Below are 27299 nucleotides of genomic sequence, written 5' to 3'. Positions count from 1 at the left end.
GCCAGCGAGGGCTCTCGGGGTCTCACATTCCCCTCAAGCAGATTGTCAAGGTTACCTTCCCATACTATACATATACACAGTTCCCTCCCCAGGAAAAATACCAAGACAATAACATTTTCACCTGGGTACAGCGTGGTGCTAACATTCTACGACTAACATTCCATCATTCCAACATCCTATGGCGTGGCCTGAGATTACTGAAATCCCCGCTGAGCCCAGACTCAGACCATGTAATGGATGCTTCACCCCCCACAGAGGACTTGTGTCAGTAGAACTGGACACCCTGACCACAAGGGAGTCTCCGGGTTCCTGAGGCAAATCACATCATGTTAACTCAGCTCATGGGGGCTGCCATTGTAGTGCACAGGTTTGCTGTGGAAGAAAATAAAGACACAATGCAGAGAAAGGATCCTGGCAATATAGACATCCTGGTTTTCGGGGGGTAACTGAAGTCCAGCTCTGTCCCTGCCTGTCCTTTCCAGGGGTTGGTTTTTCACCCCTTCCTTGGAGCCTATACATTCCCGCTTTTGCCTAAAGTGCGTCCGGCTGGCCTTCCTGGTTCCACCAACCACGGCGCCCTGACTCGCCGTCAGAGAGGCACTGCCTTTCCCTTGGCAAACCCAGCCTCTATCCCCAACCCAGCGAGGAAGAAAGGGAACTGTAAGTGACAACTTTTTCTTTAGTCTTCAAAGATCTTTTATTTCCTTTTTGAATGTCAGGAGCAGAGGGATGGGTTCATCACACTCATTCCTTCATAGTAGACCATCATCACTCTTTTCCTCAAGGCCCCTATTTTACTTTACTTATGTACATATTTTTTGTTTGTTTTAATTACCAGTTCCCATCCTCATTCCCATCCCTTTATAGGTAACCATTCTAATGTGCTCAATACGTATTCTTTAATATGTAAATATCCTTGTTAGATTTGCAATGTTGCTATGTAATATGTACTATTAAAATTTATTTTATTGTAGTATAGTTGATTATAATGTTGTGTTTATTTCTACTTACAGCAACATGATTCAGTTATACATGTATACATTCTTTTTCATATTCTTTTCCATTAGGGTTTATCAGTGTGACATGTGCTTTTTTTAACATTTTGTTTTTTATTTATTTATTTTAATTTATTTATTTTTGGTCACATTGGGTCTTTGTTGCTGTGCACGGGCTTTCTCTAGTTGCGACAAACAGGGGCTACTCTTCGTTGTGGTGCGCGGGCTTCTCATTGCGGTGGCCTCTCTTGTTGCGGAGCACGGGCTCCAGGCACATGGGCTTCAATAGTTGTGGCACGTGGGCTCATTAGTTGTGGCTCATGGGCTCTAGAGCACAGGCTCAGTATTTGTGGCACACAGGCTTACTTGCTCCGCGGCATGTGGGATCTTCCCGGACCAGGGCTCGAACCTGTGTCCCCTGAGCTGGCAGGTAAACTCTGCCACCAGGGAAGTCCCTGATATGTGCTTTTAATCTACATAAATCATATCACACATTTTTCTTAATGGTCAGCTCTATGTTTTAAAGATCTACACATGTTGATGAGGGTAGGGGGATTATAAGGGATGCAGTTGCTGCCCCACCCAGATCCCCTTTACCAGACATAGTGGCCTGACCACCAGCTATTGTAAGTATTGGCTAAAAAACACTCACAGCTGCCACCTTCTTGGAGAATTGCCCTTGGTCAAACAGCAGACAACTGGCCAAGGAGACTCCCCGCCTCCCTCCCTGACCCCTAGACTTGGCCAGTGACTGACAGACAGATACAGGGTTACAAGAGGCCTCAAGGTGGGAACAAGTCTGTGGCACAGTTTGTGCCACAGAGGTCTCCATGAGGTCATGCTGGAGCGAGTCCCCGGCAGAGACCTTATCCTCACTTGGCATTTTATCTCCTGCCTTCCTTCCTTCTTCCCTTCCTCCTAAGGACACTCCCCACCAAAGGCAGTTAAACAAGAATCCTCATCTCTGGCTCTCTGACCTATGAGAGTGACCATGCATTATCACCCAAACTGGTACATGTTTGAGAATGCAAGGGGTTCTATTAATAATCAGCCAGGGCAATCTTATGGTAAATCATAATGGAAAAGAATATTAAAAAAAAAGAATGTATATATATGTATAACTGAATCACTTTGCTGTACAGCAGAAACTAACACGACATTGTAAATCAACTAAAATGTTGAAAATATTGAAAATAAAAATTTTAAATATTGAAAAAAATATTGAAAATATTGAAAATATTGAAAAAAATAAAAATAAAAAATACTGAAAAAAAAGTCGTCCAGGGCAAAGGGCAGAAGCCATGACTGTCCTGACTGCACTGACTGAGCAGGCACTTGGCTCGTTGCTTCTCATTGCTGCCTAGTATCCCATGGTATACACCCAGCACATTTTGTCTGTTTGTTCCTCAGGGACACACACCTGGGTTCACTCTAACTTCTTGCTAACACCAGGAAAAAACAAAAAAAACAAACACTGCAGGAAAATCCTCAGACATGTTCCCTAACAGACCTGTGTGAGAATTTCTCTAGGATGATGGAACTGAAAACACAAGCCACATGAGCAGTTTTAGCCTCCAAAACAATCTTCCCGAATGAGAATTCCAGTCTTACTGTAAGGAGGTGTAGGGGCACAGAGAGTGTTGCTCCCTGTTTCTTCTATCTTAGTAAAACCCCTGTGGCGCTTACCGCTGGCTCAACGCTGCTAGAAATACAGGAGTTCCCTGAAGTCCCCTGAGGAAATCACATTTGACTCAAGCTCTGAGGAATGAGTAGGGGTTAACCAGTGTTGTGAGGAAAGATAAACATGGTTAGGTGGAGGGAACAATAAACTCATTCATTCACATATAAATATTTATTGAGCACATATATTTAAAGGTCCTGGAGCCTCAGTAGGTAATTTAACAGGAAACATTTACACAGAGTTTTACGGCTTCCCTGCCCATTCTCTCCCAAGAACCAAGAATACAGGATCACCTGGGCTCCTGAGGCAGGACTATGCCTCCTACAAATACAGTGGGTCTCCTACACCAGCATATGTCAAACTAAATGTGCACTTAGATCACCGGGCCATCCAGTAGGTCTGGGTGGGGCCTGAGATTCTGCATTTCGGATAGGCTCCCAGCTGCTACTGCTAGTCTGGGGATCAAGCCCTGATTAGCAAGGTCCTGCAGAACCACAATACCATTATCACTCCCAAGCAATCCACATTCAAATCTCCCCACGTGTCTGAAAATTTTCTTTAGAGCCTTTTTTTTTTTTCCTTTTGTGGTACGCGGGCCTCTCACTGTTGTGGCCTCTCCCGTTGCGGAGCACAGGCTCCGGACGCGCAGGCTCAGCGGCCATGGCTCCCGGGTCCAGCCGCTCTGGGGTATGGGGGATTTTCCCAGACTGGGGCCCAAACCCACATCCCCTGCATCGGCAGGCGGACTCTCAACCACTGCGCCACCAGGGAAGCCCTCTTTAGAGACTTTTTTAAAATGTTGTGATCCAGGATCCAATCAAGGATGATAGATTACATTTGCTTTCCACCCCCTTCATTCTCCTTTCATCTACAACATGGATTTTTTTTTTCTCTCTTTCATGGCACCAACATTTTTGAAGGGTTCAGGCTAGTTGTTCTGAATATGCCACGGTCTGGCTTTTTCTTATTTTTCCTGATGCTTCCTCATGAGTAGATGCAGGTTAAACATGTTTGGCAAGAAGACTACGCAGGTGATGTGTCCCCCGCATTGCATCACGTCTAGTCATTTTGTCCCATCCCATTCGGTGATGCTAAATTTGATCGCTTGGTTAAGGGAGTGTCCACCAGTTCACTCCACTTTAAAGGGAAGTGTTTCCTTTTATAAATAACTAGTAATCTGTGGGGTAAGTTGTGTGACTACCCTGTCCCTCAAAAACCTTTCTCCCAAGGGTTAGCATCCACTAATGATCCTTGCTTACTATTTTCAGAATTATTTAAGCATGTAATGTGTGTGTAAGTGTGTGTGTGTATACGTGTGTGCACATATATGAGAAAAAAATTGGAAAAACTGAAATCCATTCACAGTGACTGAACACAGTAATAAGAGAAATGGGATGGGAGTAAGTCTGCATCTTTCTCTGGAACAAGTGTTTGGTAATTTAACTATCCCAGGCTCTAGACAGGCTCCATTATTGACCTCAGCTCAGATCTCCTCTGGGAAAGTAACACCATACAGGAGGCTTGGCAGATAAAGCCTCGGGGCACCACCCCCCCACGCACAAGATTGTCTTATCCCTGTCTCCAGAGAATACTAAGACAGGCTGGCTCCAAGCCAGAAATCCAACCCTCCAGAAGTCTTGACAGGAGCTTTCTGAACTTGAGTCGACCCCTCAGTTCCCTGGGTCATATTCACAGTCTCCCATGAGTGTAAAGGGAGATGGCCAGATCTGCCCCAGACCAAACTAAATCAAGTGCTCAGCCTTGCATGAAGCAGGAGTGTCTCTGATTTCCAGTTGTATGCTCTCAGATGAAGAGGCTCGGAGCCATGAGGCCCAGCTGCTGGGCAAATCCTGTGGCCTGAATTATTGATGGATGAATTCATCAGGCACACTGCCTTCACCCATCCACTCAGGTCATGTCCAGCTTATTGAAAAACAGAGCCTGAAACTGTACACCATCTGCCCAGAACTAAGTCACTCTGGTCCAAACTCCTTAGCCCTCTTTGTAGCTAGAAGATTATAAAGAGCAGGGGCTTCAGAGCCCTACAGACCCGAGTTCAAATCTCTCCTCTTCCTCTGCTGGACTGTGTGACCTGGCTGGCTAGTTTACCTCTGTGAGCCTGTTTCCTCATCTGCAAAATGGGACTCATCATATCTTACCAGTGTTATTGAGATCAAAGAAAACACCTATAAAGTTACCAGTGCAGTGCCTGGCATGAACTAGGCAAACTCCATTATGCAAACTTTTATAGTCTGACTCCTTGCCTTTGTCTCCTCTCACTGTGAACCCTATACTCCAACCCCACCTCACCACCTGTCCAGCTTGGACCAGGCCATGTGATTTTACACTATCAGTGTCACTTATCAACTTATTGCCTCTCTGCGCTAAGACCACTCTTTTTGCCAGCTCTGTGATAATGGAGCCAGACTTCGTAAATATTTCTTCCTTGCCAGCTGACATACCTTAAGCCTTTTCAGTAGAGTATACTAGAGGAACACTGGAGGAGAATGGACCTTCCCTTCCTGGTTCGAGGTTGGCTCACTTCCTGGGTTCCCGGAGAGCATGCTTTTTTCCCACTGCTTGGCACAGGGTTTCTCCAGTGCTAGGTGCCTGCCGGGTACAGCTTTCATCAATTTGTCTGCTACATACTTTCTCCAGCTCTTAACTAGAGCATCAGTAGCAGAGCCAGGAGCCCCAGACAGCTTGGGCCTGCACCCAAGTTCAGGTCACTCCTACCCACACCCTCTCCTCACTCCTGGACACACATACACTGGGAACCCCACAGAGATGACCATCTGCAGAGCAAGCCACCTGACTTTTGTCCTCTGGAACTGGCTGGAACCATCCTGGCCCAAGCCATATACAAAAGTTCACTAGGTTCCTAGAGAGGGAGGTCTCTCTAAATGACTAATCTCCCTTAAATTACTTAATTTAATTTAATTTACTTAAATTACTAATCTCCCTCTAAATTACTTAATCTCCTATGTAGGGCTTCCGTGGTGGTGCAGTGGTTAAGAATCTGCCTGCCCATTCAAGGGACACGGTTTCGAGCCTTGGTCTGGGAAGATCACACATGCCGCGGAGCAACTAAGCCCATGCACCACAACTACTGAGCCTGCACTCTAGAGCCCATGAGCCACAACTACTGAGCTGGCGTGCCACGACTACTGAAGCCCAAGCCCATGCTATGCAACAAGAGAAGCCACCGCAATGAGAGAGCCCACACACCTCAACAAAGAATAGCCCCCGCTCGCCACAACTAGAGAAAGCCCGCACACAGCAACGAAGACCCAATGCAGCCTAAAATAAATTCTTTTTAAAAAAACATGCTAGTAACATATAACTACACACTAACATCTTATAGACTTTGATTTATTTATTTTATTCATTTTCTTTATTATCCTCCCAACAACCCCACCACCACACTAAAAGTGCAAGCTTCATGAGGGCAGGGACGGACTTTTGCCTATATTGTTCCCTTCTGTGTCCCCAGAGCCTAGGACAGTGCCTGGATATGATGGGATACTCAAATACTTAAGGAGTGAGGGAATGATTAAATATTGGATGAATGCCTGCATGAGTAAACAAATTCTTAGTTATTAGTATCTGCGGGGAGTGGGACATCCTAGAGTTAAGGAGGTTGACTGGGACTGGGGAATGGGGGTCCTCAGGTCTCCCTAGGGATGGATACCCGCCGCAGTGGTCCAGTGTTCCTCTCCCTGCTACCAGCAAGTTGCTTAGCAACCGGCCGCCTGTCCCTCCGCCACCGCTAGAGGGCGCGCGGGCGGGGAGACGTGAACGCGCACGCGTGCGCGGCGCAGGCCGGCGAGGGAAGCACGTCACTTCCTGTTGCTTTAGGGGAACGTGGCTTTCCCCACAGTGCACGTCTTCCTTTCTGCGTCTCTGCTGCAGCTGCCGGAGCTGGAGTCGGACCCCGAGTGCAGGCTTGCCATGGACTCCGCCCTCAGCGACCCGCATAACGGCAGTGTCGAGGCAGGCGGCCCAACCAACGGCACGACGCGGCCGCCTTCCACGCCCGAGGGCATCGCGCTGGCCTATGGCAGCCTCCTGCTCATGGCGCTGCTGCCCATCTTCTTCGGCGCCCTGCGCTCCGTGCGCTGCGCCCGCGGCAAGGTAGGGTCAGCGGCAAAGCCGGGCGCTGTCCACCTCCCACCCTGACACGGCTGGCACGGACCCTTCCCCCGCCCGCCCTGGACGGGACGGACACCTCCTCTGCCCGGACACTGACCCTTCCCAGCATTGCTCACCACCGCATCCCCAACCCGGGCCCACATCCCGGGGCTGACCTTAGGTGCCCCAGGATCTGGGCACCGATCCGCGAACCAGGTACTGACACCTTTCTCAAATAGGGAGCGGTTTCCACCCCCGTTCGGACCCTGACACATCCCTCCCTCTGTGCACCATGCTGGAAGCACTTGGCCGACCCTGACACTGTGATTCGGGTACTAATTGTTTTGAGCCTGCTGGACCCAGCCAGACCAGCCTCACCCTCTGCTCTGGCTGTTCATCCCATCTGGGACAGTCACCCCATCCCAGGCTCTGGGTCAACATCCATCATCTGATGGGGCACTGGTTCTGACACCTCCTGAATGGTACAGCCTCTTGTCATTCCTCACCCTAACCCAAGGCAAATTCTGGCACCCAGGCTCATCCCTAGACTCTGACACCTGTCCAGCTGGAATCTGTGACCCGTAGAGTGCTTTCCTAGAACCCCCAGATCAAGCCTTTGCCCCACCTAAAAAAAAAAAAAAAAAAACTAACACAGGAATATTAGCTCCTGGAAACCCCAGCTCAGCTCCTAGTTTTTTGCATTACTTTCTGGAACCAATTCCAGTCAGCCAACTCCTCAGGACCTGGCACTTTGGTGCCTCTCTTTTTAACCAGCCATAGACCCTTGGTTTGCTGGTTTCCTCTCCCTGACTACACCCAAGCTTGGACCTGTCCAAGCCTGAGGCCAGACCCTATTCCTAACCCCTAACCCTAACCCTGTTCCCACCCCAGACCCTACCTCAAAGTAGCTCTTCTCATGCCCCTTAAGACAGTCTTTCCACCAAACTGGGCTGACCTGCTGAGTAACTGAGCTGCTGTAGGCCTCTCTTGTGAATCTGGGCCAGAGTTCATCCCTGTCCTTCAACATCTGTCCCATTGGATACCTAAGAGGACCCCAGGGCCTTCCACCTTTTGACTTCCTCTCTGTCACCCTTCTTCCCTATATTAAGCCCTCTTTAGCCCGTTGCACCAGTGACTTCTCACTTCCTGGCAGCCTCTCCCATCATCCTCCACCACCTCCTGATCTGCAGCTCCCTGCTGCTCCTCCCCCACCCAGACCTGAAGTTGAACCTTAGCGGAAGCCGTCGTGCCCAAAGAGGGCAGACCCATAGAGGAGCTGCCACTTTTGAAACTGCTCAAGCCCAGGTTCTCAAAACATTACCCAACTTGAGCAGTGGCCGAGGTCTGCCACCTCCCTTTCTCAAGATCAGAGAACTTGAGGCTGGTTCCCTCTGTGGTCAGATGCAAAGGGGATTGGTCACGCAGGGCTTAGGTGGCCCCATTTTCCTTACTATTGCCTCTTCTAAGCAGAGTTCTGGTGGCTTTCATCCTCCCCACCTTTGCCTTTCGGGCAAACCCTTGGTACAGGGGGATGTTCTGAAATAGATCAGGACAAAGAAGGGGAAGGGCCGCAAGGAGTGAGCTGGGCACTGGATGTGAGGGGCTCCCTGTACTGAGTAGTTCTCCTGGGCACCGTCTACACATGGATTAGTAACCTCTTCAGAAAACACCTTCCAGACAACAGAATTTCCTGAACCTCCCCTGTTGTCCAGGGCAGACGGATGCTGCAAAGATGAGTGGGTCAGAGCCCTGTCACCAAGGACTTTAGGTGTCTGGATGAGAGAGGAATAACTAGATCTGTGATTGTAGTACGGGTAGTGCTGCAGGCTTTAGGGAGAAAGACTGAGCACACCTGGGGCAGGGCAGGACGGCTTTGTGCTGGAGGTGGGCTGGAGCCTTGATGTAGAGGTCGAATTTCCCCCAGAAGATATTCCAGGCAGAGGAAACCAGGAAAGCAGCTGTACGAGGCAGTTTAGGGGATGGTGGAAGGTCTGGAGTGGCTGGAGCAGAGGGTAGGGATAGAAGAGAGCTTTAGATCTACTGAAGCATCTAAATACCTCTTCCCAGCATCTCCAGCAAGACAGGGGGGCTGGAAGACTGTGCATGGAATTGCAAACAGCCTGACCCTTAGTAGCCTCCCACCACCAGTAACCAGGGTATTCTAAAGTTTACAAGCCTTCGCCCTCTGATTCTCCCAGCAACTGAGTGAGACAGGCAGAGCCAGTTTTATTAACACCATTGTACAGAGAAACTGAGAGTCAAAGAAATGACTTCTCTGCCAATTAGGGGCAGAACCAGGTGTCCCTGGTCCTAGTCCAGGGCTCTCTCCTTGATGCAGGTGCCTCTGAAGACCCATACAAGTGGCATTTTGGCCTAGGGAGAGGACAGGCCAAACGACTCCCTTTTCCTACCCTGAGTTGTTTCTCTAATCATTTGACAAGGAGAGAAAAGTTAGCTTGGGGGCCCAGGAGTTTTGATTCCCCACTAGTGTTAGACCCCCCACAGCCAGCTGAGAGGGCATGTGAGGACAGAATTCTCCCGGGGGGCAAATTGTCCATGACAGGCAGGGTGAGTTGTGAAATTATGGGAGGAGAAGTCCAGGAGTGTGTTGGGAAGAAGTAGCCATGGGCAGAGCCATCTGAGAGCAGTGCCCGTTCCTGTCAGAGACCTCTGTTCCCAGAAGGGAGCAAATCCCAGCAACAGCTACTACTCGTTGCTTCAAAGGCCTTTGGCCTGTAACTCAGAGGAGCCCCTCAGCCAGCTGGACTGGGTTCCTGCTCTGGGCTGGGTACCAGGGGTGCCAAGACAAAGAAGGTCAAGCCCTCCCCTCACAGAGCGCAGTCACCAAGGAGAAACAGCTGTGTGACCAGCCGACTGCTAGAGGTGGTAGCAGTGATCTTTGGCAAAGGTGGATGAGAGCTCAGCAGGCAGGACAGGAGGAGAGGGAGGCGTGGGCCCACAGGTGTTTTCCAGGAGGCAGTGAGCAGTTTGATGTGAGCCCAGTACAGGTACTCAGGTGATGTAACAGGAAGATGCTCTGGGATCCTGCGGCCCTTCTGAGGTACAGAATCCCGAGGGCAACGCACCCGTTAATCTTCGTAGTTACTACATGTTTGCATTTGTAAAAATTCAAGCAACGCAGAAGTATAAAGGAAAAGCCCCCCAGTACCACTTCTGTGGAAGTAACCCTGTTAGCTGTTTGGTGTGCCATCTTCCAGACCTTTTTCTGTATATATACAAACATGTATATGCCTATGTGTATATACATATGTAAATTTATTTTTATAAAAGTGGGATTTTGTGGTACATAATTGCTCTGAAACTTGATTTTTTTTTTTTCCTTAACAGTATGTCTTGGTCATTTTCCTGTGTCAGTACATGCAGATGTACCTTGTTGTTTTATGGCGGGGAGGGTAGGTCACGCACGCCCAAGGTGTAGAATTCCAAAGGTACAGGGGGACAAAGTGAAATCTCCCTCCCACCCCAGCTGCCCAGTTTCCCTCCCCAGAGGGAGCCCCTGTTACCTGTTTCTTGGCTATCCATCGAGAACCTCTGTGCCTTTACAAATAAATAAGCATATGCTTTCCCCCCATTTTTTGATACATAGCTGTTACATTTTGTTATAGATACCCTCTTTTTTTACACCTTGCTGTTTTCACCACTTATATGTTGGAGATCTAATATGTCAGTACACATGGCACAGTTGTGTTCTTTAACAGCTGTGTGGTGTCCACCTGTACCCCCCAGCCATGATTCTCAAAATGTAATCCCAGGACCAGCAGCATCAGTATCACCTGGGAACTTGTTAGAAACGCAGATCTGTTCACAAGCCCTCCTGGCGATTCTGATGCGAGCCCAAGTGTGAGGGCCCCTCATTTGAAGTCCTCCACTGGTCAGTTAGGTGTGTCAATCTTCTGCTATCGCAAACCATGCTGAAATTAATCTTATACATGTGTTACTTTACACTTTTCTGTGTATTTGTAGGATAAATTCCTTGAAATCGATTTGCTGGGTCAAAGGCTCTGTGCATGTTTGATTTAGATGGATTTTATCAAATTATCCACCATAGAGGTTGTACCAGTTTATACTCCCACCTGCAGTGACCTCAGTTCTTGTTTGATGGCTGCTTGGTAGCCCATTTTCCAGAGGTTTCTGAGCTGTTGTGGAATGCGATCAGGTCCTTCAGAAAGAGCTCCTGATAGGGGAGGTGACAGGCGGGAAGGGGGCAGGTGAGGTGGTGCTAGTGGAGACTACAGTAGGGGCAAAGGGCTGGGGTGGGGGCTAGTTCAGGAGATGCTCAGGTGAGTGAGTGCACGTGGCAGTGAGGAGAGGAGACCCTGGGGTAACAGAATGGCCCACGCATTCCAGGTCCTTTCTAGGGCATGGCCTGGAAGCAGAACTCCCAGAGCTCCAGCTGAGCCAACGACTTGAGCGAGCCATCTTCCCTCGCTGCTTTTGCTTCCGCCGTGATAACTGAGCATGCAGAATGTCACTGGAAGCTGAATTTATTTCTGCTCTTTGTGTCAGTTCCCAACCCCCCCCCCACCGCCCCCAAGTATGTTTTGCATCTCAGGAGCCATTGCATTTGCACAAGAACGTCTAGTTTAAAAATCCAAATTGAATCAGTGGAGAATCCTGACAACTTTTTGTATTTTTCCAACTACAGAGATTCTGTTGCCTTCAGGATTCTGTTCCTCAGAAAGGTCGCAGGCTCCCTGAGCATCTTGTCACAACTTGCCAGCAGAAATTTCCACATAGAAAAGGTAGAGGACGTCTAGGGGGTAATAGCCAAGAGTTTGGGCTCTGGAACCAGACTGCCTCAGTGTGAATCCTGGCTCTGCCACTTGTTAGCTGTGTGACCTTAAAGCAAGTTACGTCACCTCTCTGAGCCTCAGTTTCTTCATCTGTAAAGTGGAGCTATTAAAAGTACCTGCCTCCTGGGGTTACTGTGAGGATGAAATCATGTAAAGCACCTAGAACAATGCTTGGCACCTAGAAAGCTCTCCGGAAGTGTTATCCGTGTTACTGTCATCATTGGTCAGATTTCAAGTCTCCCGTTCTGACTCAACATTGCACGTGGGATATTTCCAATAGTCACCCACAGAGGAGACCAGATTCCTCTGTGTGATGGAGCATCTGTCCAGCCTGGTTTGTCATCAAATAATATTAAGCCTCTTCCCGCCCAGGATCCTGGGCTGAATTGAAATGACTATGTGGAAATGAGTGGTAACACTGGTTTGTAGGTGAAGCCAGAGTCCGTGAATATTTTCATACCATGTGCCCTGCTTGCATCTACAGGTCCCTCTGCCTGGTAAGCGCTTCCCTTCCTCGTACACAAAGCAAACTCCCCAACTTAGTCAGCGTTTATCTGGCTTCTACTACATACCAGACCCTGTGCTTGGCCTTCAAGGCCTTGCTTAAGTGATATCTGCTCTAACCACCTCTGACACTCCCCTGCTTCCTTGCGAAAGTAGTGTCCTGTCTGCTTTCTCATGATTCCCTTATACATAAGAATAATACAAATAGTTTATACAACTTGTGGGAAGCTCAAGGCACAACACAAGTACTTCCAGTGCTGTGGGGAAAAAAAAATCATCAAATCCTGGCACCCCATTTTACAGCTGAGGAAATTGAGGCTCTGAGAAGGAAGATAACTTCCCCAAGGTCCCAAACCTGGAAAGAAGCAGAGCTGGGAGTGCAGCTGGGCCTGCTGACATCAGAGCCCTCCCTTCACCACTGGACACTCATGCCATGTACCACCACAGTATGCGTGTCTCTGTTCTGTCACATGTCACACTATGTGGTGATATTCTGTTTACATGTCAAGGTCTTGGCCTACCTGCCTGTGAACTCTTTATGGTCAGGAGCTCATTTATTTTTGTGCCCACCCTGCTGCTACACAGGAAATATAATGATTTTATGGAGATACACAGAGAGGGCGATGAATTTGCCCAGACCCCACAGCACAGTGCTGCCAAAAGCAGAAACCAAGGGCTGGGAGAGAAGAGGGAAGGAAGATGACCCTGCCTCTCCATGTCACTGTTGCTCACCCACCGCCACCCCACTCCCAGCAAAGCTGCCAGAGAGTGACTCACACAGGGCTACCTGGTCCCTCCACAAGGGCAGGTCTCCCTTCAGCCCTGTGCCACCTCAGCCATGCATATGTTGGGGTTTGGTTAAGGGCCTTCCCACTTGACTAAAAAACATTTTAAATATAAATTTAAACCAGAATTATACTACTATGGTGGATTTTCATTCGAAAGTCTTCTGTCATGAATTCTATGGAGCTGACTTAATTTTCTATGTTGCACTGTTACTCTATTTCCACTTTTTTTCCATTTTGATAATACTGAAGTGATTTTGATTGCCTTCAGTTGTTCTTCATGTAAATATTTATCCTCCGTCAGCTCTTTACCTAGATTCCATTCTTGCCAGCTATTGCATCTGCCATTGTGAATTTAAAGGTGGCTTTTACTCTGACCAGATTCAGTTTTCACAGTCACACTTCTTGAGTTTGAGTTTTGTCCAGATTTGCTTCTCCTTGCAGTTGGCGTCTTCCCATACTCGGTTTTAGCCATTGTTAAGTTTTGTGTGTTGTTGGTTTATTTCCACTCATAATATTCACTGCCTACTGGATAAAGGACTGATCATATTTACATCTCAGCTAATCCATAAGAAAACTGGAAGTAGTCCTCACGAGGCCCAGAACTGCTCTCTTGTCACCAGTATCCAGGGTTTTCTCTTTCAGTTATTACGTACCCACTGCCTCTGCCGCATGTGCCCTGGGCCCTCCCAGGACTGTCCCTGTTGGAGTCCAGGTCTCCTCAATAGCAAGACGATGGGATCAGAGCGTCCTGCCCCAAGTTGGGTGGTCCGCAGCCCGGGCAGAGGGAACAGCACTCGCAAAGCCCTGAGTCAGGAGAACGTGGGGACCCCTGAGGCACCTCAGTGATGGCAGGAGGGGAAGGAGATGAACGAGCTGTTGGGGCACCAAATTCCCGCCAGCATCCAGCCCTCAGAGGCCAGAAGCACTCCCCGCACTCAGCAGGGCCTTTCTTCTCTCGTCTAGAATGCCTCGGACATGCCCGAGACCATCACCAGCCGGGACGCTGCCCGGTTCCCCATCATCGCCAGCTGCACGCTCTTGGGGCTCTACCTCTTTTTCAAAGTAAGTCCTTTGTCACCTGTTGTAGCATTTGGTTTGAATAACTTTATTTGATTTTGTTTTATTTTTCCCATCACAGGAGACATGCATGTTCATTTATAGAAAATAAAGAGCAGGAAAAATAACAATTTACCCTTAGACCCACTACCCAGAGACCCCACTGTGATGTAGGGGGCCCCTTCCCACCACCAGTCTTTATTTCCCTTCTTCAAGGAGCTTTCTCTTCTGTTTTCCTGATACCGGTTTGGTTTCATTGTACTCTTCATATTGGGGTGGGGTATAGCTATGTCTCGGACATACCTCTACCATACTAATTGCTTTTTTTTTTTTTTAATTTATCGAGGTTTATTTTCCCAATAAAAGTTACACAGGCTCAGTGTTGAAAACCTGGAAAACACAGAAAAGTAAAAAGGGGAAAACAGCAGCCATCCAAAACCCCCCTGCCAGAGACAGTCACAGAGTCCCTTTGGAGGTGTGTCCTTCCTCTGCTTTTCCCTGTGCATGGTTCCTCCATAGCTGTGAACATGTGGTGTATTCAGTCCTGTAACTGCTTTTCTCACTTCACATTAATTACATCATGAGCATTTTCTCATGTTACTGCAAACTCTCAAACTTTTTTTTTTAATATAACGTACTGTTTTCTGATTATAAAAGTAATATATGCAGAAAACTTAAAGAGAGGGAAAAATACACAGAGGTAATCACTATTAACGTTTTGGCCTATCTCCTTTCAGGCTTTTCATAATCATATTTTTAACCTAATTATAATCATTTTATAACTAATTTTTTTAAATAATACATTACAAGCGCTTTTTTCCTGGTCACTGAAAATTCCTCAAGGATAACTTTTTTTTTTTCCCCCGCCATGCTGCTCGGCACATGGGATCTGAGTTCCCCGACCAGGGATCGAACCTGTGCCCCTTGCAGTGGAAGCTCAGAGTCCTAACCACTGGACCACCAGGGAAATCCCTCCTCAAGGATAACTTTTAATTCACATTTTAAAAATACATGTACATAGTTTAAGAAAATTTTTTTCAATCTAAGGGAAGGTGCAAATGAGCCATAATCCTCTCCCCAACATAGTTTCTTGTGACTCGTTCTATTATGCATAGATCTACATTTATGTAAAAATTTTAAAACAAATATATGTATCGAACATATGGTTCTTACCAGGGAGATATTTTTATATCAACACAGTCAGAGCTACCTCATTTTTTGTAACAGCTGCTTGTGGTTGTGTTTCGTGGATGTGCCCCTGAGGGGCATTCAGTGGTGGGATGTCCCAGCACTGCTGCCATGAGCATCCTCATGTAAGTATCTTGGCAAGTATATCTGCAGTAGCATTACCAGATCAAACAGCATCTGGAATAGTTGGTGCCAAATCCCTCTGATTGTACCAATTTACATTCCCTCCAACAGTTATAAGTGTGCTGGCTTCACTGTACTCCCACCTAGACTGACTCGCATCAGAATTCTTTATTTTTACCAGTCTGTGAGTGAGTCAGAAACATAATTTTTAATGCCTGCTTCCTGTTCCATCACTCCCTCATTATTGGATCAGAACTGCTCTTCTTAATGATTTCAGAATATCCCCACAAGCAGATACACCACGACTGACTTATAGCATCCCCCTCACTTTAAACAGAAAATATCGTTCTGATTTTTAGTCTTATAAGTAAGAGTGCATCAAATAACGTTAGGTATTCACTGATTTTTTTTTTTTCCCGGACCTCGGGAGGAGAGGTGAATTTATCACATGCTTTGGTTCACAGCACACTGGCATCGGCCCATGCCAGGCCCCCCTCCTTGTTTCCTTCACCACCTTCACCCTGATGCCCATCACATTTGCCACCTTCATTTCCCTTCACCAGAGGCACCTGCCCTAATGCGTTTGATTTGTGTCCTTGGATGTGTGTCTTTTTATAAAATATATGGTGTTAATGTATCTGTGTGTATTTAGTGAGAGTCTAGTTTCTGTAAGTAGAACTGTGTTCCTTTTCCTCTGCCCTATGCTCTTGAGATCTCTCTGTGGCTCTGTACACATCTAGCTCATTGCCTCTGACTTGGCTTTTGGCAGATATTTCTCAAGTCTCTGCTGTGCTAAGTGCTAGGTATATACACCCAGGCCTTTGCCTCAGGACCATCTAACATTTTTAGTATTTAGGATTCTCTCCTTAGGCTAGATTCCCCAGAAAGGACTTTCTGGCAGCAGAGGGTGTGAACATTTTTATTTAAGGCCCCGGACGCCTGTTGCTCAGCCTGTCCTCCTCTCCAGGCAGGTAAGCCCCAGCCTGCCTTGTGCCAGAGGACACAGCATACCTTCTCCCAAGTCACCAGAGTGTCCTTGTTGAGATGTCTGAAAGGCAGCTGCCTGGATAGCACGGCCACCACATCCCTTCCAGACTCCAGACGGACTGCTGGTTGTGGTTTGCTTAACAGTGGCTCTCACTGTGCCCCTTTCCTCCTCCTTTCCTGGTTGGGGCACTGGAGTTTGTTGCATTTCTCAAAATCATAAAATTTACCTTATCCCACCTCATTTAAACCTGATTGCTTTGAGGCAGCTTATAAAAATTAAATCCAACAGCATAAGAAAAATAATAAAGGAAGAAACTGGGGTAAAGGAGAAAAAATAAAATAGGAAAAGACAGTGAAGCTTTGGGTGAGGACCATACCCAGACCCCATGCTCTAAAGTCTAAAGACTTGTACTCTTGCCAGAAGTGCCTCTGACACAGGCATGACTCTGATTTTCTAGCAGCCAAAGCACAAAGAAAGTGAGACTTGGTGCACAATTCATAGTCCACACAGTCAAGCCAACCAGAAGCTCAAAGGTGTGGCCAGAGAGAAATTTCTCCCCAGGGCCCATGTTGAAAGAACACTGTGTGAGAGGGCACCATGGCTTCACGGGTAAACACGGTCCACACGCCTCTGTGGGTAGGAGCATTCACACTGTAGCCACTGATGTGCTCGTCCATTCGGTCATTCTACAAACACACACCAGATCCTATGCTGGGTACTGGGGACACTGCAGTGAGAAAAACAGCTGGCCCACCCCTGCCCTCAAGGAGCTTCTTGTTAAATGGTGGAAACAGACACCAGTCAAGCAGTCACACAGATAAATGCAAAGTGACAGTCCTAGAAAGTGGTGTGAACGCGGGGTCTGTAGCACCAGAAGAGCACGGAAGAATCTGCTCCTGCCTACGCCCCCGTCTCAGACAGCAACACCTCACCCACCTCACTGCTCGGCCGAAAACCCTAAGAGGGTTCCTCCCTCCTCTCAGCGCACAGCCCTCGGCACAACCCACTTCGCTAGTCCAGAGCTGATCGGGGATCCGACCCCGGCTCATCACATCCCTCCTGCCCCCCAGCCCAGGGCACCATCCTACTGGATGCAGCTCGCTCGCTGGGCTGTCGGCCTTGACTTTTGCCCTGTGGAGTCTGCCTTCCACACAGCAGCAGAAGGATCCTCTCAGGCCGTCAGATCAGATCACAGCCTTGCCCTCAGCCCTGTAGTATCGGCCTGTCTTACCCAGACGAAGCTAAAGCCTTTTTCACGGTCCATCTCCCTCCTACCTTCCCCGCCTCGTCTCCTGACACTCAGTTCCTACCTTGGCTCCTGGCCACAGGCCCTCACCATCCCCTGCACACATGAACGCCTGCCCACCTCTGGACCTTTGCACTCACCCTTCCCTCCACCTCAAAGGCTCCTCCCCCAGGTACCCTCACAGCCGCTCCTTACTTCGTTAAGGGCTCTCCTCCTGAATGAAGTCAGTGTCGGAGGCTTTCCCAGGCCACCTGGCTGATGCCCCACCCCCACCCCCGGCCTCCTTGCCCTGCTTTGCTTTGCTTCTTAGCGCCCATCTCCACCGGACAGTGTATTGCATGTTCACCTCTTGAGATTCTCCCTCACTGGCACATGAACTCCATGAGAGCAAGGACTTCTCTGCCTATTCCAGTGTTGAGCACGACACACTGCACGTAGCAGACAGTCAGTAAACATGAGCTGAATTAACGGAGGTCACGTCAAGGAAAACTGCTTGGAAGCCTGGGTGAGGAGAGGAGAGCGTCCTGGGCAGCAGAGAGGCATGTACATGGGCTACCCGTGGGTGGGAATGTGGCACAACAAGGCCAGTGTGGCCACAGCACGGAGAACGAGAAGGAGCGGCTGAGGAGGCCTGTGGTGGTCACCGTGAGAGCATGGGAGGCCAAGGGGAGGATGTGGGCCTTGAGCTCGTGGGAGCAGAGGGAAGCTGCTGAGAGGCATTAAGCAGCGGATCGAGGGGCTCAGACAGAGGTTTAAACAGGTCCCTACTTGAGAGTGACCAGTGGCCCCAGACCCCACACCACAGCACATTATTCCCTCCCAGTTAGAAAGCCTCACAATAACAAATTAGAAGATGATGCAGGGCTTCGCTGGTGGAGCAGTGGTTAAGAATCCGCCTGCCAATGCAGGGGACACAGGTTTGAGCCCTGGTCCAGGAAGATCCCACATGCCACGGAGCAGCTAAGCCCGTGCGCCACAACTGCTGAGCCTGTGTGCCACAACTACTGAAGCCCGCATGCCTAGAGCCCGTGCTCCGCAACAAGAGAAGCCACCACAGTGAGAAGCCCATGCGCCACAACACAATGAAGAGTAGCCCCCACTCGCCACAACTAGAGAAAGCCCACACTCAGCAACAAAGACCCAACACAGCCAAAAATAAATAAAAATAACTTTATGAAAAAAATGACAGTGCAGCAACCATGGAGCCATATGGCACAGCCTGCCTGAAGTCCAGAATTAACAACATGTGACCACTGGCTTTAGCCCTGTGAGAGACAACATTCCTTGTGTTCACCTAACAATAACAGGACCAAGAAGCAGCTGTGAGGGCCTGCCATCAGAGCTTCAGAATCAGTGTGGGAGGGGTCGTCCAGAAGAGCCTGGAGAATGGAACAGGGTGCAGGTGACTCATAACTGGGTGGCCGCTGTTAGGGGGCTCCCTAGATTTTTGAGCAGAGAGAAGCTTGGAAGAGTGCATTCTGAGGTTCAGACGGCTCTCTTGGGACTCTGAACTTCAGACTTCCCTCCCCCATGCAGGACCCTCGACACGCACACAATATTGCCTGTCTGCAAATAATGGAGCCACCAAGCGCAAACCTACAGACTCCTTTGGGAGGTGCATCTGAGGGCTTGAAGTTCTTTCCCTTTTACCCGTTGCCATAGAAACTAGAAGGCCCCCCAGTACCATTTGAGAGTCTTTCTGACACCATTCCCCAACTCCAGAAGAGAAGCGTGGATTCTGGTTTCCTCATAGCCACTGGCAACCCTGACTTCCTGTTTCTCTTTGTATTTCTGCCTCAGATATTCTCCCAGGAGTACATCAACCTCTTGCTGTCCATGTATTTCTTCGTGCTGGGAATCCTGGCCCTGTCCCACACCATCAGGTCAGAAGGCATCTCTGCGACATTTGAAGCAGCTTTCTCAAGAGCAAGTACAGGGTCTCGGATGAGAACATGACCTCTGGCGTCATTCAGAGCCAGGTTTGAATCCTGGCTGTAAAATCCAAGGGAATCTTTCCCCTGTGTTATACCGTGGGTGACCTAGAACAAGAACCATAACCTCTCTGGGCCACAGTTTCTTTACAAGGAATGGTAAGGATATCCAGTGGGTATTTCCCACCACGGTTGTTGGGAAAGTTATTTGTGAACAGTAATGTCACGGTAGTTGTCACAGTACTGAGAAGAGTGATGCCATTGCCACCTGCGAGGTGTCATAATTGCTGCACACGCACTAAGCTGGCCTCTCACATGTGGTCTCAGCTCATCAGAGAGCGGGGCAGTATCGAGAGAAGCTAGGAGCACAGGCTCTGGAATTTCACGATCTGACTTTGAATCCAGACTCTGCCACTTAATAGCCCTGTGACTTCGGGCAGTTTACTTAATCTCTCTGGGCTCAATTTCCTCACCTGAACATGAAGAAAACTGATAGTACCTTCCTTATGGGTCATGTGGAAAGCTTTTAGCACAGTATCTGGCACTCAGTGTGTTCAATAAGTGTTAGCCGCTGTTATTATTATTATTATTATTATTATTATTATTATTATTATCTGTTACATTCAGAAACTGAAGCTCAGAGAGGTTAAGAAATTTGCTAGGACAACACAGCTGATAAGCAGCAGAGCCAAGATTCAAACCTAAGTTTCTATGGCCCCAGAGCCCATCCTCTTTTCACTGCCACCCTGCTCAGGTTGCCACATGTTGTGTCAGTTCAGTGGGGAGGAAGGGTCTAAGCCACTGGTCCTCAGGTGGGGCTGCTTACCAAATGGGAGTTGTGCCCCCAGCACACCCCCTCACTGTGACTACAAAAGCATCCCAGTCTATTTCCATCTGGTCTCTTGAGGAGGTACAGCCTCAGGCTGAGAACCACAGAGGTGGTCCGCAGACCAGGAAACGTTTCCAGAAGGCAGGAACACAACTTGGACTCAACTCCGAAGGGTAGGAAACCCGGAAGAGGGTGTAGGAGGGAGATGCCAGGCCAGGAGCTGGAAGGTCTGTGCACATTGACAGTGCAGGCGGGATCTTCCCAGAATAGTCAGAGAGAAAGAACAGGATCCTCACGGAAGCGTGGAGAGCCAGGGGGAGTTTGGCCTCGTTCCTCTAAGCAGGACCCTGGAAGTCAGGAGCATAGGCTCAAAAGGCACATGGCCCTAAAACCAAGGCTCTGTTATTTGTGCAAGTTACTCAGGCTCTCCTAGCATCAGTTTCTTCACCTATAAAATGGAGATGCTGCGAGTACCTCCTCGTAGGGGCATGGGAAGGATCAAGTGAGCACGTCTGTGACCTGCCCAGGGCAAGTGCCAAGTGCACTGAGAGTGAGCGGCTGGCCCGAATTCACACAGCTGGGACTGAGTTCAGTGTTGTCTCCAGCTATGCCTACCTTCACCCACAAGGCCTTGTTCTAGCGCCCCCCCTCCCGCCAGCCCCACCAGCCTTTTAGGGTGGAAACCCAGAGAGCCTGACTGACCGGGACCCAGCAAGATAGTGGCAGACCCAGTCACCCTTCCTCAAAGGACAGACCTCTCCTTTCCTGGGGGACTGGTGTGGGAGCAGTCACTTCCCATGCTGGTTTGGATCCCCCCCCAATTCTAGCCCATCTCCCCCCACCCCCCAGCATCTACAAGAGCCTTGAGACCCCAGTCCTCCCCACAGCCCAGCCACCACCTCAGAGTGCAAGAACCCAGTATATTTTGTTCGGCCATGTGCTGAGGAGTTGATTATTTCACTTTATCTCAACAATCCTACAATCAATATGAGCAGGGTATTTTGAGCCTGTGTCATTTTGACACCAGAGACCTTTTTTTCCCTTTTAGAATAGTAACTATGGAACATTATCCCAAATTTCCCATGGATTAACCAAGAAACAGTTGTCTGTCTTTTAACCAATTCATAATTTTTACTGTTAGAAATTATCAAAGAAAATAGAACCAAAGCAACTAAAACTGCACATGGTAAAATTTGTTAGTGACTAAAAATTAACAGAAGAATCATTTTCTTGATAAGATTTAGAGCACACAGTTTGACCTGGGAAGATTAGACCTTATGAAAATAATGGGTGGCCATGGGCATAAAGGGTACTCACCATTTAGGGTCTGAGCTATCCTCTGAAAAAAATTGATACGGGCTAAAAGCTGGGATGAAAGAAATCATTACTGGAAAATGTACATGGAAAAGAACTGAATCAGATGAAAATAATTTTAGTAGAAAAGGGGAAGGGCATAGTTTAATCATGCTATTTAGGTAGTTGATCTAAGAATTAAATTTACTTTTCTTCAATCAAATTGAATTTTCTTAAATATTTTCTCAAAGAAGTCTACAGTGTTGTTAGAATTTTGATGAATTGTTTATATGTATCCACAAACTCAGTCAGACCTGCCTCAGGATCCAAACAAGGTCTAAAGATTTAAGACAGGAAAACTGAGGCTCAGAGAGCTTCGTAGCTGCTAGGAGCAGAGTGAAGTTTTGAGCCCACGTCTGTCTAACTCCACGGCCAGGTATTCTTTCCGGTCTGGCAAAAGTGAAGGGGAGAGACAACTTAAAGACAGGGGCCTGCGCACCCTCTCTGGTGGGCCTGTGGTCTCCCGAGGACTGGCAGAGGAGAGGCCTGCTGAGAGGCTGTAGAAGCTGAGCCCGGAGCTGGGTAGCCCAGGCAGAGATGCTCATGGGATTCCTTCCACTTCCCCCGGCCGCCTCAAGCCTCCCTGGAGAGATAGCACAGCTTGAGGTTTTGGAGAAAGGCAAGGGCTCACAGCCTGCCTTCACCTTGTACGGTCACCAAGACTCAAGCCCATGCCAATATCCTTCCTTCCAAGGGAACCACAGCTTATTTTTATCACCTCTTGAGTTCATATCCCATCCAGATGACCTTTAGACGAAAAGGTTCATAAGACCAAAATCTGCCACCCCAGGGAGGCGAGGCCACATCACCTGTTTCACTGACCCTTGCCTTCACCCCCAGGGGAGAAGGGCACCAGGATGTGATTTCCCAGCAGGAAGCAGTGACCTTTAGGCTTGGCATGAGCCATCGAGGGCCGGAAGGAGTCTCTGCCTGCTACAAAAGCCCGCATTCAGAGGTGTTCCGCAAGCATTTACTAGCTGCCTCCCAGGCCCCAAGCCTGGCATGAGTGTAGTGAAGGCAGTAAGTCAGGACTCCTGCCCTCAAGGCAGGCTCACACCGGCCAGGTTGCTTGACTCTTACCATTTGTTACCCAGCAGCCCCTCTTTTCTCGAGATAACAAAGACATCAGTCTAGAGACTTCCTACTTGGAGTTGAAGCTGCAGTGAAGCTTACAGGGTGCCAAGCATTCATATAATCCTCTTAATATCCCTATGAGAAAGATATTGTTATAGTGTTCCAAATGAGGAAACAGTTGCACAGAACAGTTAAGTAACTTCGCCAAGGTCACACAGCTCAGTGGCAGGGCCAGGCGTTGAACCCAGGAAGCCTGGCTCCAGAGTCCATACTCTTAACCACTGCATTCTGCTGGTTGAGCTCCTAAGGCAGATGCCAGGCTGGAGTGAAGGGCTTAGCGCCTCAGGCCTTCTCTCTGCCTCTGCACACACCCTCTGGCTTCAAACTCCCTAAAAGTGATTCAGCAAACTGAGCTGAAAGTACCTTCCAGCCCCATCCATCCCAGCAGCTGCCTCCCACCTGCTCAGAGCCCATTTGTAGAAACCCACTCCCAATTGCATCCTTGTGTTGACCATGTCTCGACATAATCACGAAGCCCCCTCATCATTCACACCACAGCCCTGCAGACTGGGAGGGATTGGCTGTTGGACAAGTGGGGAAACTGAGGCCCACAGATGGTTCTTAATCCATATTTTCTTCCTCCAAGCCCCAGGGTCTTGGACAGCTCCCTTTTCCCTGCCTTTGCCGCTGTGCCCTCGGTACCACTCAGCCTGGGTCCATTTCCCTACAGCTGGGAGCACCATTCTGGATTTGCCTACCCCATCAGTTGTTGTCGGTCTGATCTGGTGCTGCCAAATGCTTTCGAGCTCAGGCTCTGGACAAGTGCCAGCGATGATGGACACTCACAGTTCTTATGACCCCTGTTGAGGATCCAGTGCTGGGCTAAACTTCTCCCCACCTTCTCTCCTACCTTCACAGCAACCCTTTGAGTCAGGTGGTATTATCCCCACATATAACCAAGGAGACTGAGCCACTAAAGTGGCTCGCCCAGGGCCTCACGTGGCAGAACACGTTTCGGGGCTGGGCCCCCCAAGCTTGTGTCCACTCCACGATGCTGCTGCACCAGGCTGAGCAGAAGCCCCTGGTTTTCTGTTCCTGCTCTGAAGGTGATCCAGAAAAGAAAGTCTCTGCTCCCTGCCTGGCCAGGAAGTGGGCCATGCTGAGTAATCAGAGAGAATGCTTCCAGAGATGAGGCCAAGCCCATCGTGAGCAACAGAGGCCTCACAGAAGGAGTGAATGTGAGGTTGCTCCCACCCAAGGGGCTGTGATTCATCTAGCTGATCAAGTCCGGATGAGTTTGTAAAAATCCCAGGCCTAACAGGTCGTGGAGTGGGGTGTCCATCAGGTCATCTGACTTAATAGGTCTGGAAGGGAGTCCAGGAGTATGCATTCTTTTTTTTCCCCATATTTAATTCCTTTTATTTGGATTACAAAGCTGACACCATGCTTATTATTGAAGTAAGAGGTGCAGGTAACAATAATTCACATTATACTGTTTATGCTTTATCTGTGTTGGCATAGTTTATATAATATTTACGGGATCACCTAGAAGGAAATGCCTCATGTCAGCATAGCTAAGTGTTCTGGGAAACTGAAAATTAAAGGAAATAGTTAAAACAAATCCCCAGAATAGTGTACTTTATAGTCAACGCCGGCTGGCTCTGGGTCTGCTAACTGCTAGAGAGAGAGGAGTGTGCTAGATTTTTATGGGGTTTAAAAAACTTTAAAATAGTTTAACAGGCTACCTTTGAAAGAGTGATTGGATGGACTTTTTTTTTTTTTTTTTTTTTTTTTTTTGCGGTACGCAGGCCTCTCACTGTTGTGGCCTCTCCCGTTGCGGAGCACAGGCTCCAGACGCACAGGCTCAGTGGCCATGGCTCACAGGCCCAGCCGCTCCGTGGCATGTGGGATCTTCCCGGACAGGGGCACGAACCCGTGTCCCCTGCATCGGCAGGCGGACTCTCAACCACTGCGCCACCAGTGAAGCCCTGGATGGACATTTTAATGGAAAGTCTCTAATAGCCTCAAAATGCAAAGGAATGCTGCAGCTTTGATTTGCCACATTGAACACATCTGAATGGCTTTGGGAATAAACAGAGACTTCTGAGGAATTGGGACAAGGGGTTTATCTTTCCGTTCCTAGAGTCAAAAGCAGAATTCATGGGACTTCCCTGGTGGCGCAGTGGTTAAGAGTCCACCTGCCAATGCAGGGGACACGGGTTTGAGCCCTGGTCCTGGAAGATCCCACATGCCGCGGAGCAACTAAGCACGTGTGCCACAACTACTGAGCCTGTGCTCCAGAGCCCGCGAGCCACAACTACTGAGCCTGTTTGCCACAACTACTGAAGCCTGCACGCCTAGAGCCTGTGCTCCGCAACAAGAGAAGGCACCGCAACGAGAAGCCCATGCACCGCAACAAAGAGTAGCCCCCACTTGTCGCAACTAAAGAAAAAGCCCACACGCAGCAACGAAGACCCAACACAGCCAAAAATAAATAAATAAATAAATTTATTTTTTAAAAAAACAAAAACAATTCATGCCTCCTCACCCATCTACCTCTCTACCTCCAGCCCAGGAGAGAGGGCTGCAGATCTTCTTTCCCTCTGTGGGCCTGGCCATGGTTGACGCATCCTCTGCTTTACTCTGGACCAGGCCAGGTCAGCTGCCTCTGGCTGGGGGGGGAGCCGGCAAGGAGAAAGTGGTTTATCTAGGACCATCTGAGGTTAATGAGCCCCTCTCTGCTGCTAGCCTTCCAGCCTCCTAAGCAGTATGGGGCCCAGGCATGCTCACCCTCTAAGGAGTCAGATCTCACCCCAGGCTACTGGTTGGCACCTCATTTCAGCTCTGCCATCTGCCTAGACTCAGTGGGTCTCCTTCAAGAATGAGGACTTGCCCTACTCAGGCTTGAGCCAGAATATGCATTCTTGACAAGGGACTCTGATACAGATGGTACATAAACTAGACTTTGGAATCCATTGCTGTCCTAAAAACTGTGTTTTATGTGAAAGTCTGCCACTGCTTTGTGTTTCTTGGGTGATAACTAGGAGGCAGTACGGAAGCACTAGGAGTCCAGAGGCCTACGTTCAGGTCTCAGCTCAGATACTGACTTCCTATGTGACCTGGGCAGTCACTTGCCCTCTGAGGGCCTCTGTTTCCACATCTGTACAATGGGCACAATAACACCTACCTCTCAGGGCAGCTGTGAGGCTGTTGGGAGATAACAGCTTGTAAACAGATACCTGGGGAGGGCCTCAGTGACTGTTGCCCATGGGGGCTCTGTTTGCCAACCTGCTTTGTCTTTCCTTCCAGCCCCTTCATGAATAAGTTTTTTCCAGCCAACTTCCCAAATCGACAGTACCAGCTGCTCTTCACCCAGGGCTCTGGGGAGAACAAGGAAGGTGAGTGCTGCCCACTTGCCCCTGCTTTGGGTGTCTCCCCCCACCCCCGCCTTTGTCTCTCCAATACTGGGACTCCCCGGTACAGCGAGTGATGGAAAAGGTGGGCTCTGGGATCACATCCCACCTCTGCCGCTGGGTGCACACCGTTACCTCTCTGAGCCTTGAGTGGTTTGGTTGGGGTTTTTTTGTTTTTGTTTTTTTTCATCTGTAAAATGAACATCATAATCTGGTACCTCCCTTACAGGCATGTTGTTAGGACTGTAAGTAAGTGATGAGTAGACGGCATTCAGCACGCCGCCTGGCACACAGTAAACAGTAAACAGTTGGCTCTCGTGGCTGTTTTTATCATGTCAGTTTTCAGTGTGATTATTCCCCACGTAAGATCTGAAAGGGGAATTCCGTGGCTTTCGAAAAAATGAAAACCGCAGGGAACTGGGGAAAGCCTGGGTCACGTGGGTTAGTTAGGTTGTGGGTTCTGCTGCTGTGACAGGATTATCAGCGGCTTGGCCAGATGGAAGGTATTTCTCTCTCGTGTCAAAGTCTGAGCTTGAGAATGTCGCACTTGTGAATGTGCCTAGCATGTTCTGCCTTGTCCCTGGAGAGCAGGATTCCTTTGTGCATTTCTAGGCATCTGTGCCCAGCCAGTGACTGTTGAGTTTTTTCACCTGTCTTGTGCTCTGCCGCACTCAGGGGCCCGCGGGTCCAGAATAGCGCACCATTGCTCCACGGGCCCTCCCGAAGGAAGGAGAGACAACTGTATCACGGGCCCATTTAGCTAAAGGGAAGCTAGAAAATGTGGCCGAAAGCTAGTTGGCCTTGTGTCCAGGTGAAAATCATCAGGGTATTGTTAGCACAAAGGAGTGAACAACAACTGGGGCCAACCAGCACTGCTGCAGCCTGGAATCAAGAGAAATGCTGTGCTCTGTGACCCTGGGCAAGCTCCACCGTCTCTCTGGGCTTCCTTAATAGGACACTTGGAGGTGGTGGAGAAGGGGTCTAACATCAGGACGTCTGCCACAGGCTCCCCACCAGAGCAGCCTGGGGGCCTCCCGCCTGCTGCATCTCCAGGCCTCCCTCTCTTAACCTTCCTCCTCCTGTGCTGTTGACACAGCGCTGCCAGCAAGCTTCTTGATTCCTTTGGTGGCACAGTAGAAAGATTCCTGAATGAACTGGGACCTTGCGAAAGCCTTGGGCTCAGTG

At 49.0% G+C, this 27299-nt stretch overlaps 1 protein-coding gene across 3 annotated transcripts in view; it reads left to right on the top strand.

Annotated features, from left to right (window-relative positions):
- The first annotated feature begins 6512 nt into the window (after positions 1 to 6512).
- The window catches only part of HM13 (histocompatibility minor 13), a 40810-nt gene continuing 20023 nt past the window's right edge, over positions 6513 to 27299 (top strand). The window contains exons 1-4 of one of the 3 annotated variants that reach the window (XM_081255488.1): positions 6513 to 6810; positions 13877 to 13975; positions 19315 to 19397; positions 26011 to 26099. In XM_081255488.1, coding sequence (XP_081111614.1) covers positions 6628 to 6810; positions 13877 to 13975; positions 19315 to 19397; positions 26011 to 26099 — 454 coding nt within the window. In that variant the 5' untranslated portion in view covers positions 6513 to 6627. The remainder of the gene's footprint in view (positions 6811 to 13876; positions 13976 to 19314; positions 19398 to 26010; positions 26100 to 27299) is intronic. The other 2 variants (XM_081255489.1, XM_081255490.1) reach the window with 2 other exon arrangements.

The sequence above is a fragment of the Mesoplodon bidens genome (genome assembly GCF_964165515.1).
Source record: "Mesoplodon bidens genome assembly, chromosome: 15".
NCBI classification, from domain to species: Eukaryota; Metazoa; Chordata; class Mammalia; order Artiodactyla; family Ziphiidae; genus Mesoplodon; species Mesoplodon bidens.
Note: the sequence above shows the minus strand (reverse complement) of the source record. Positions and strands in the feature narration are given on the sequence as shown.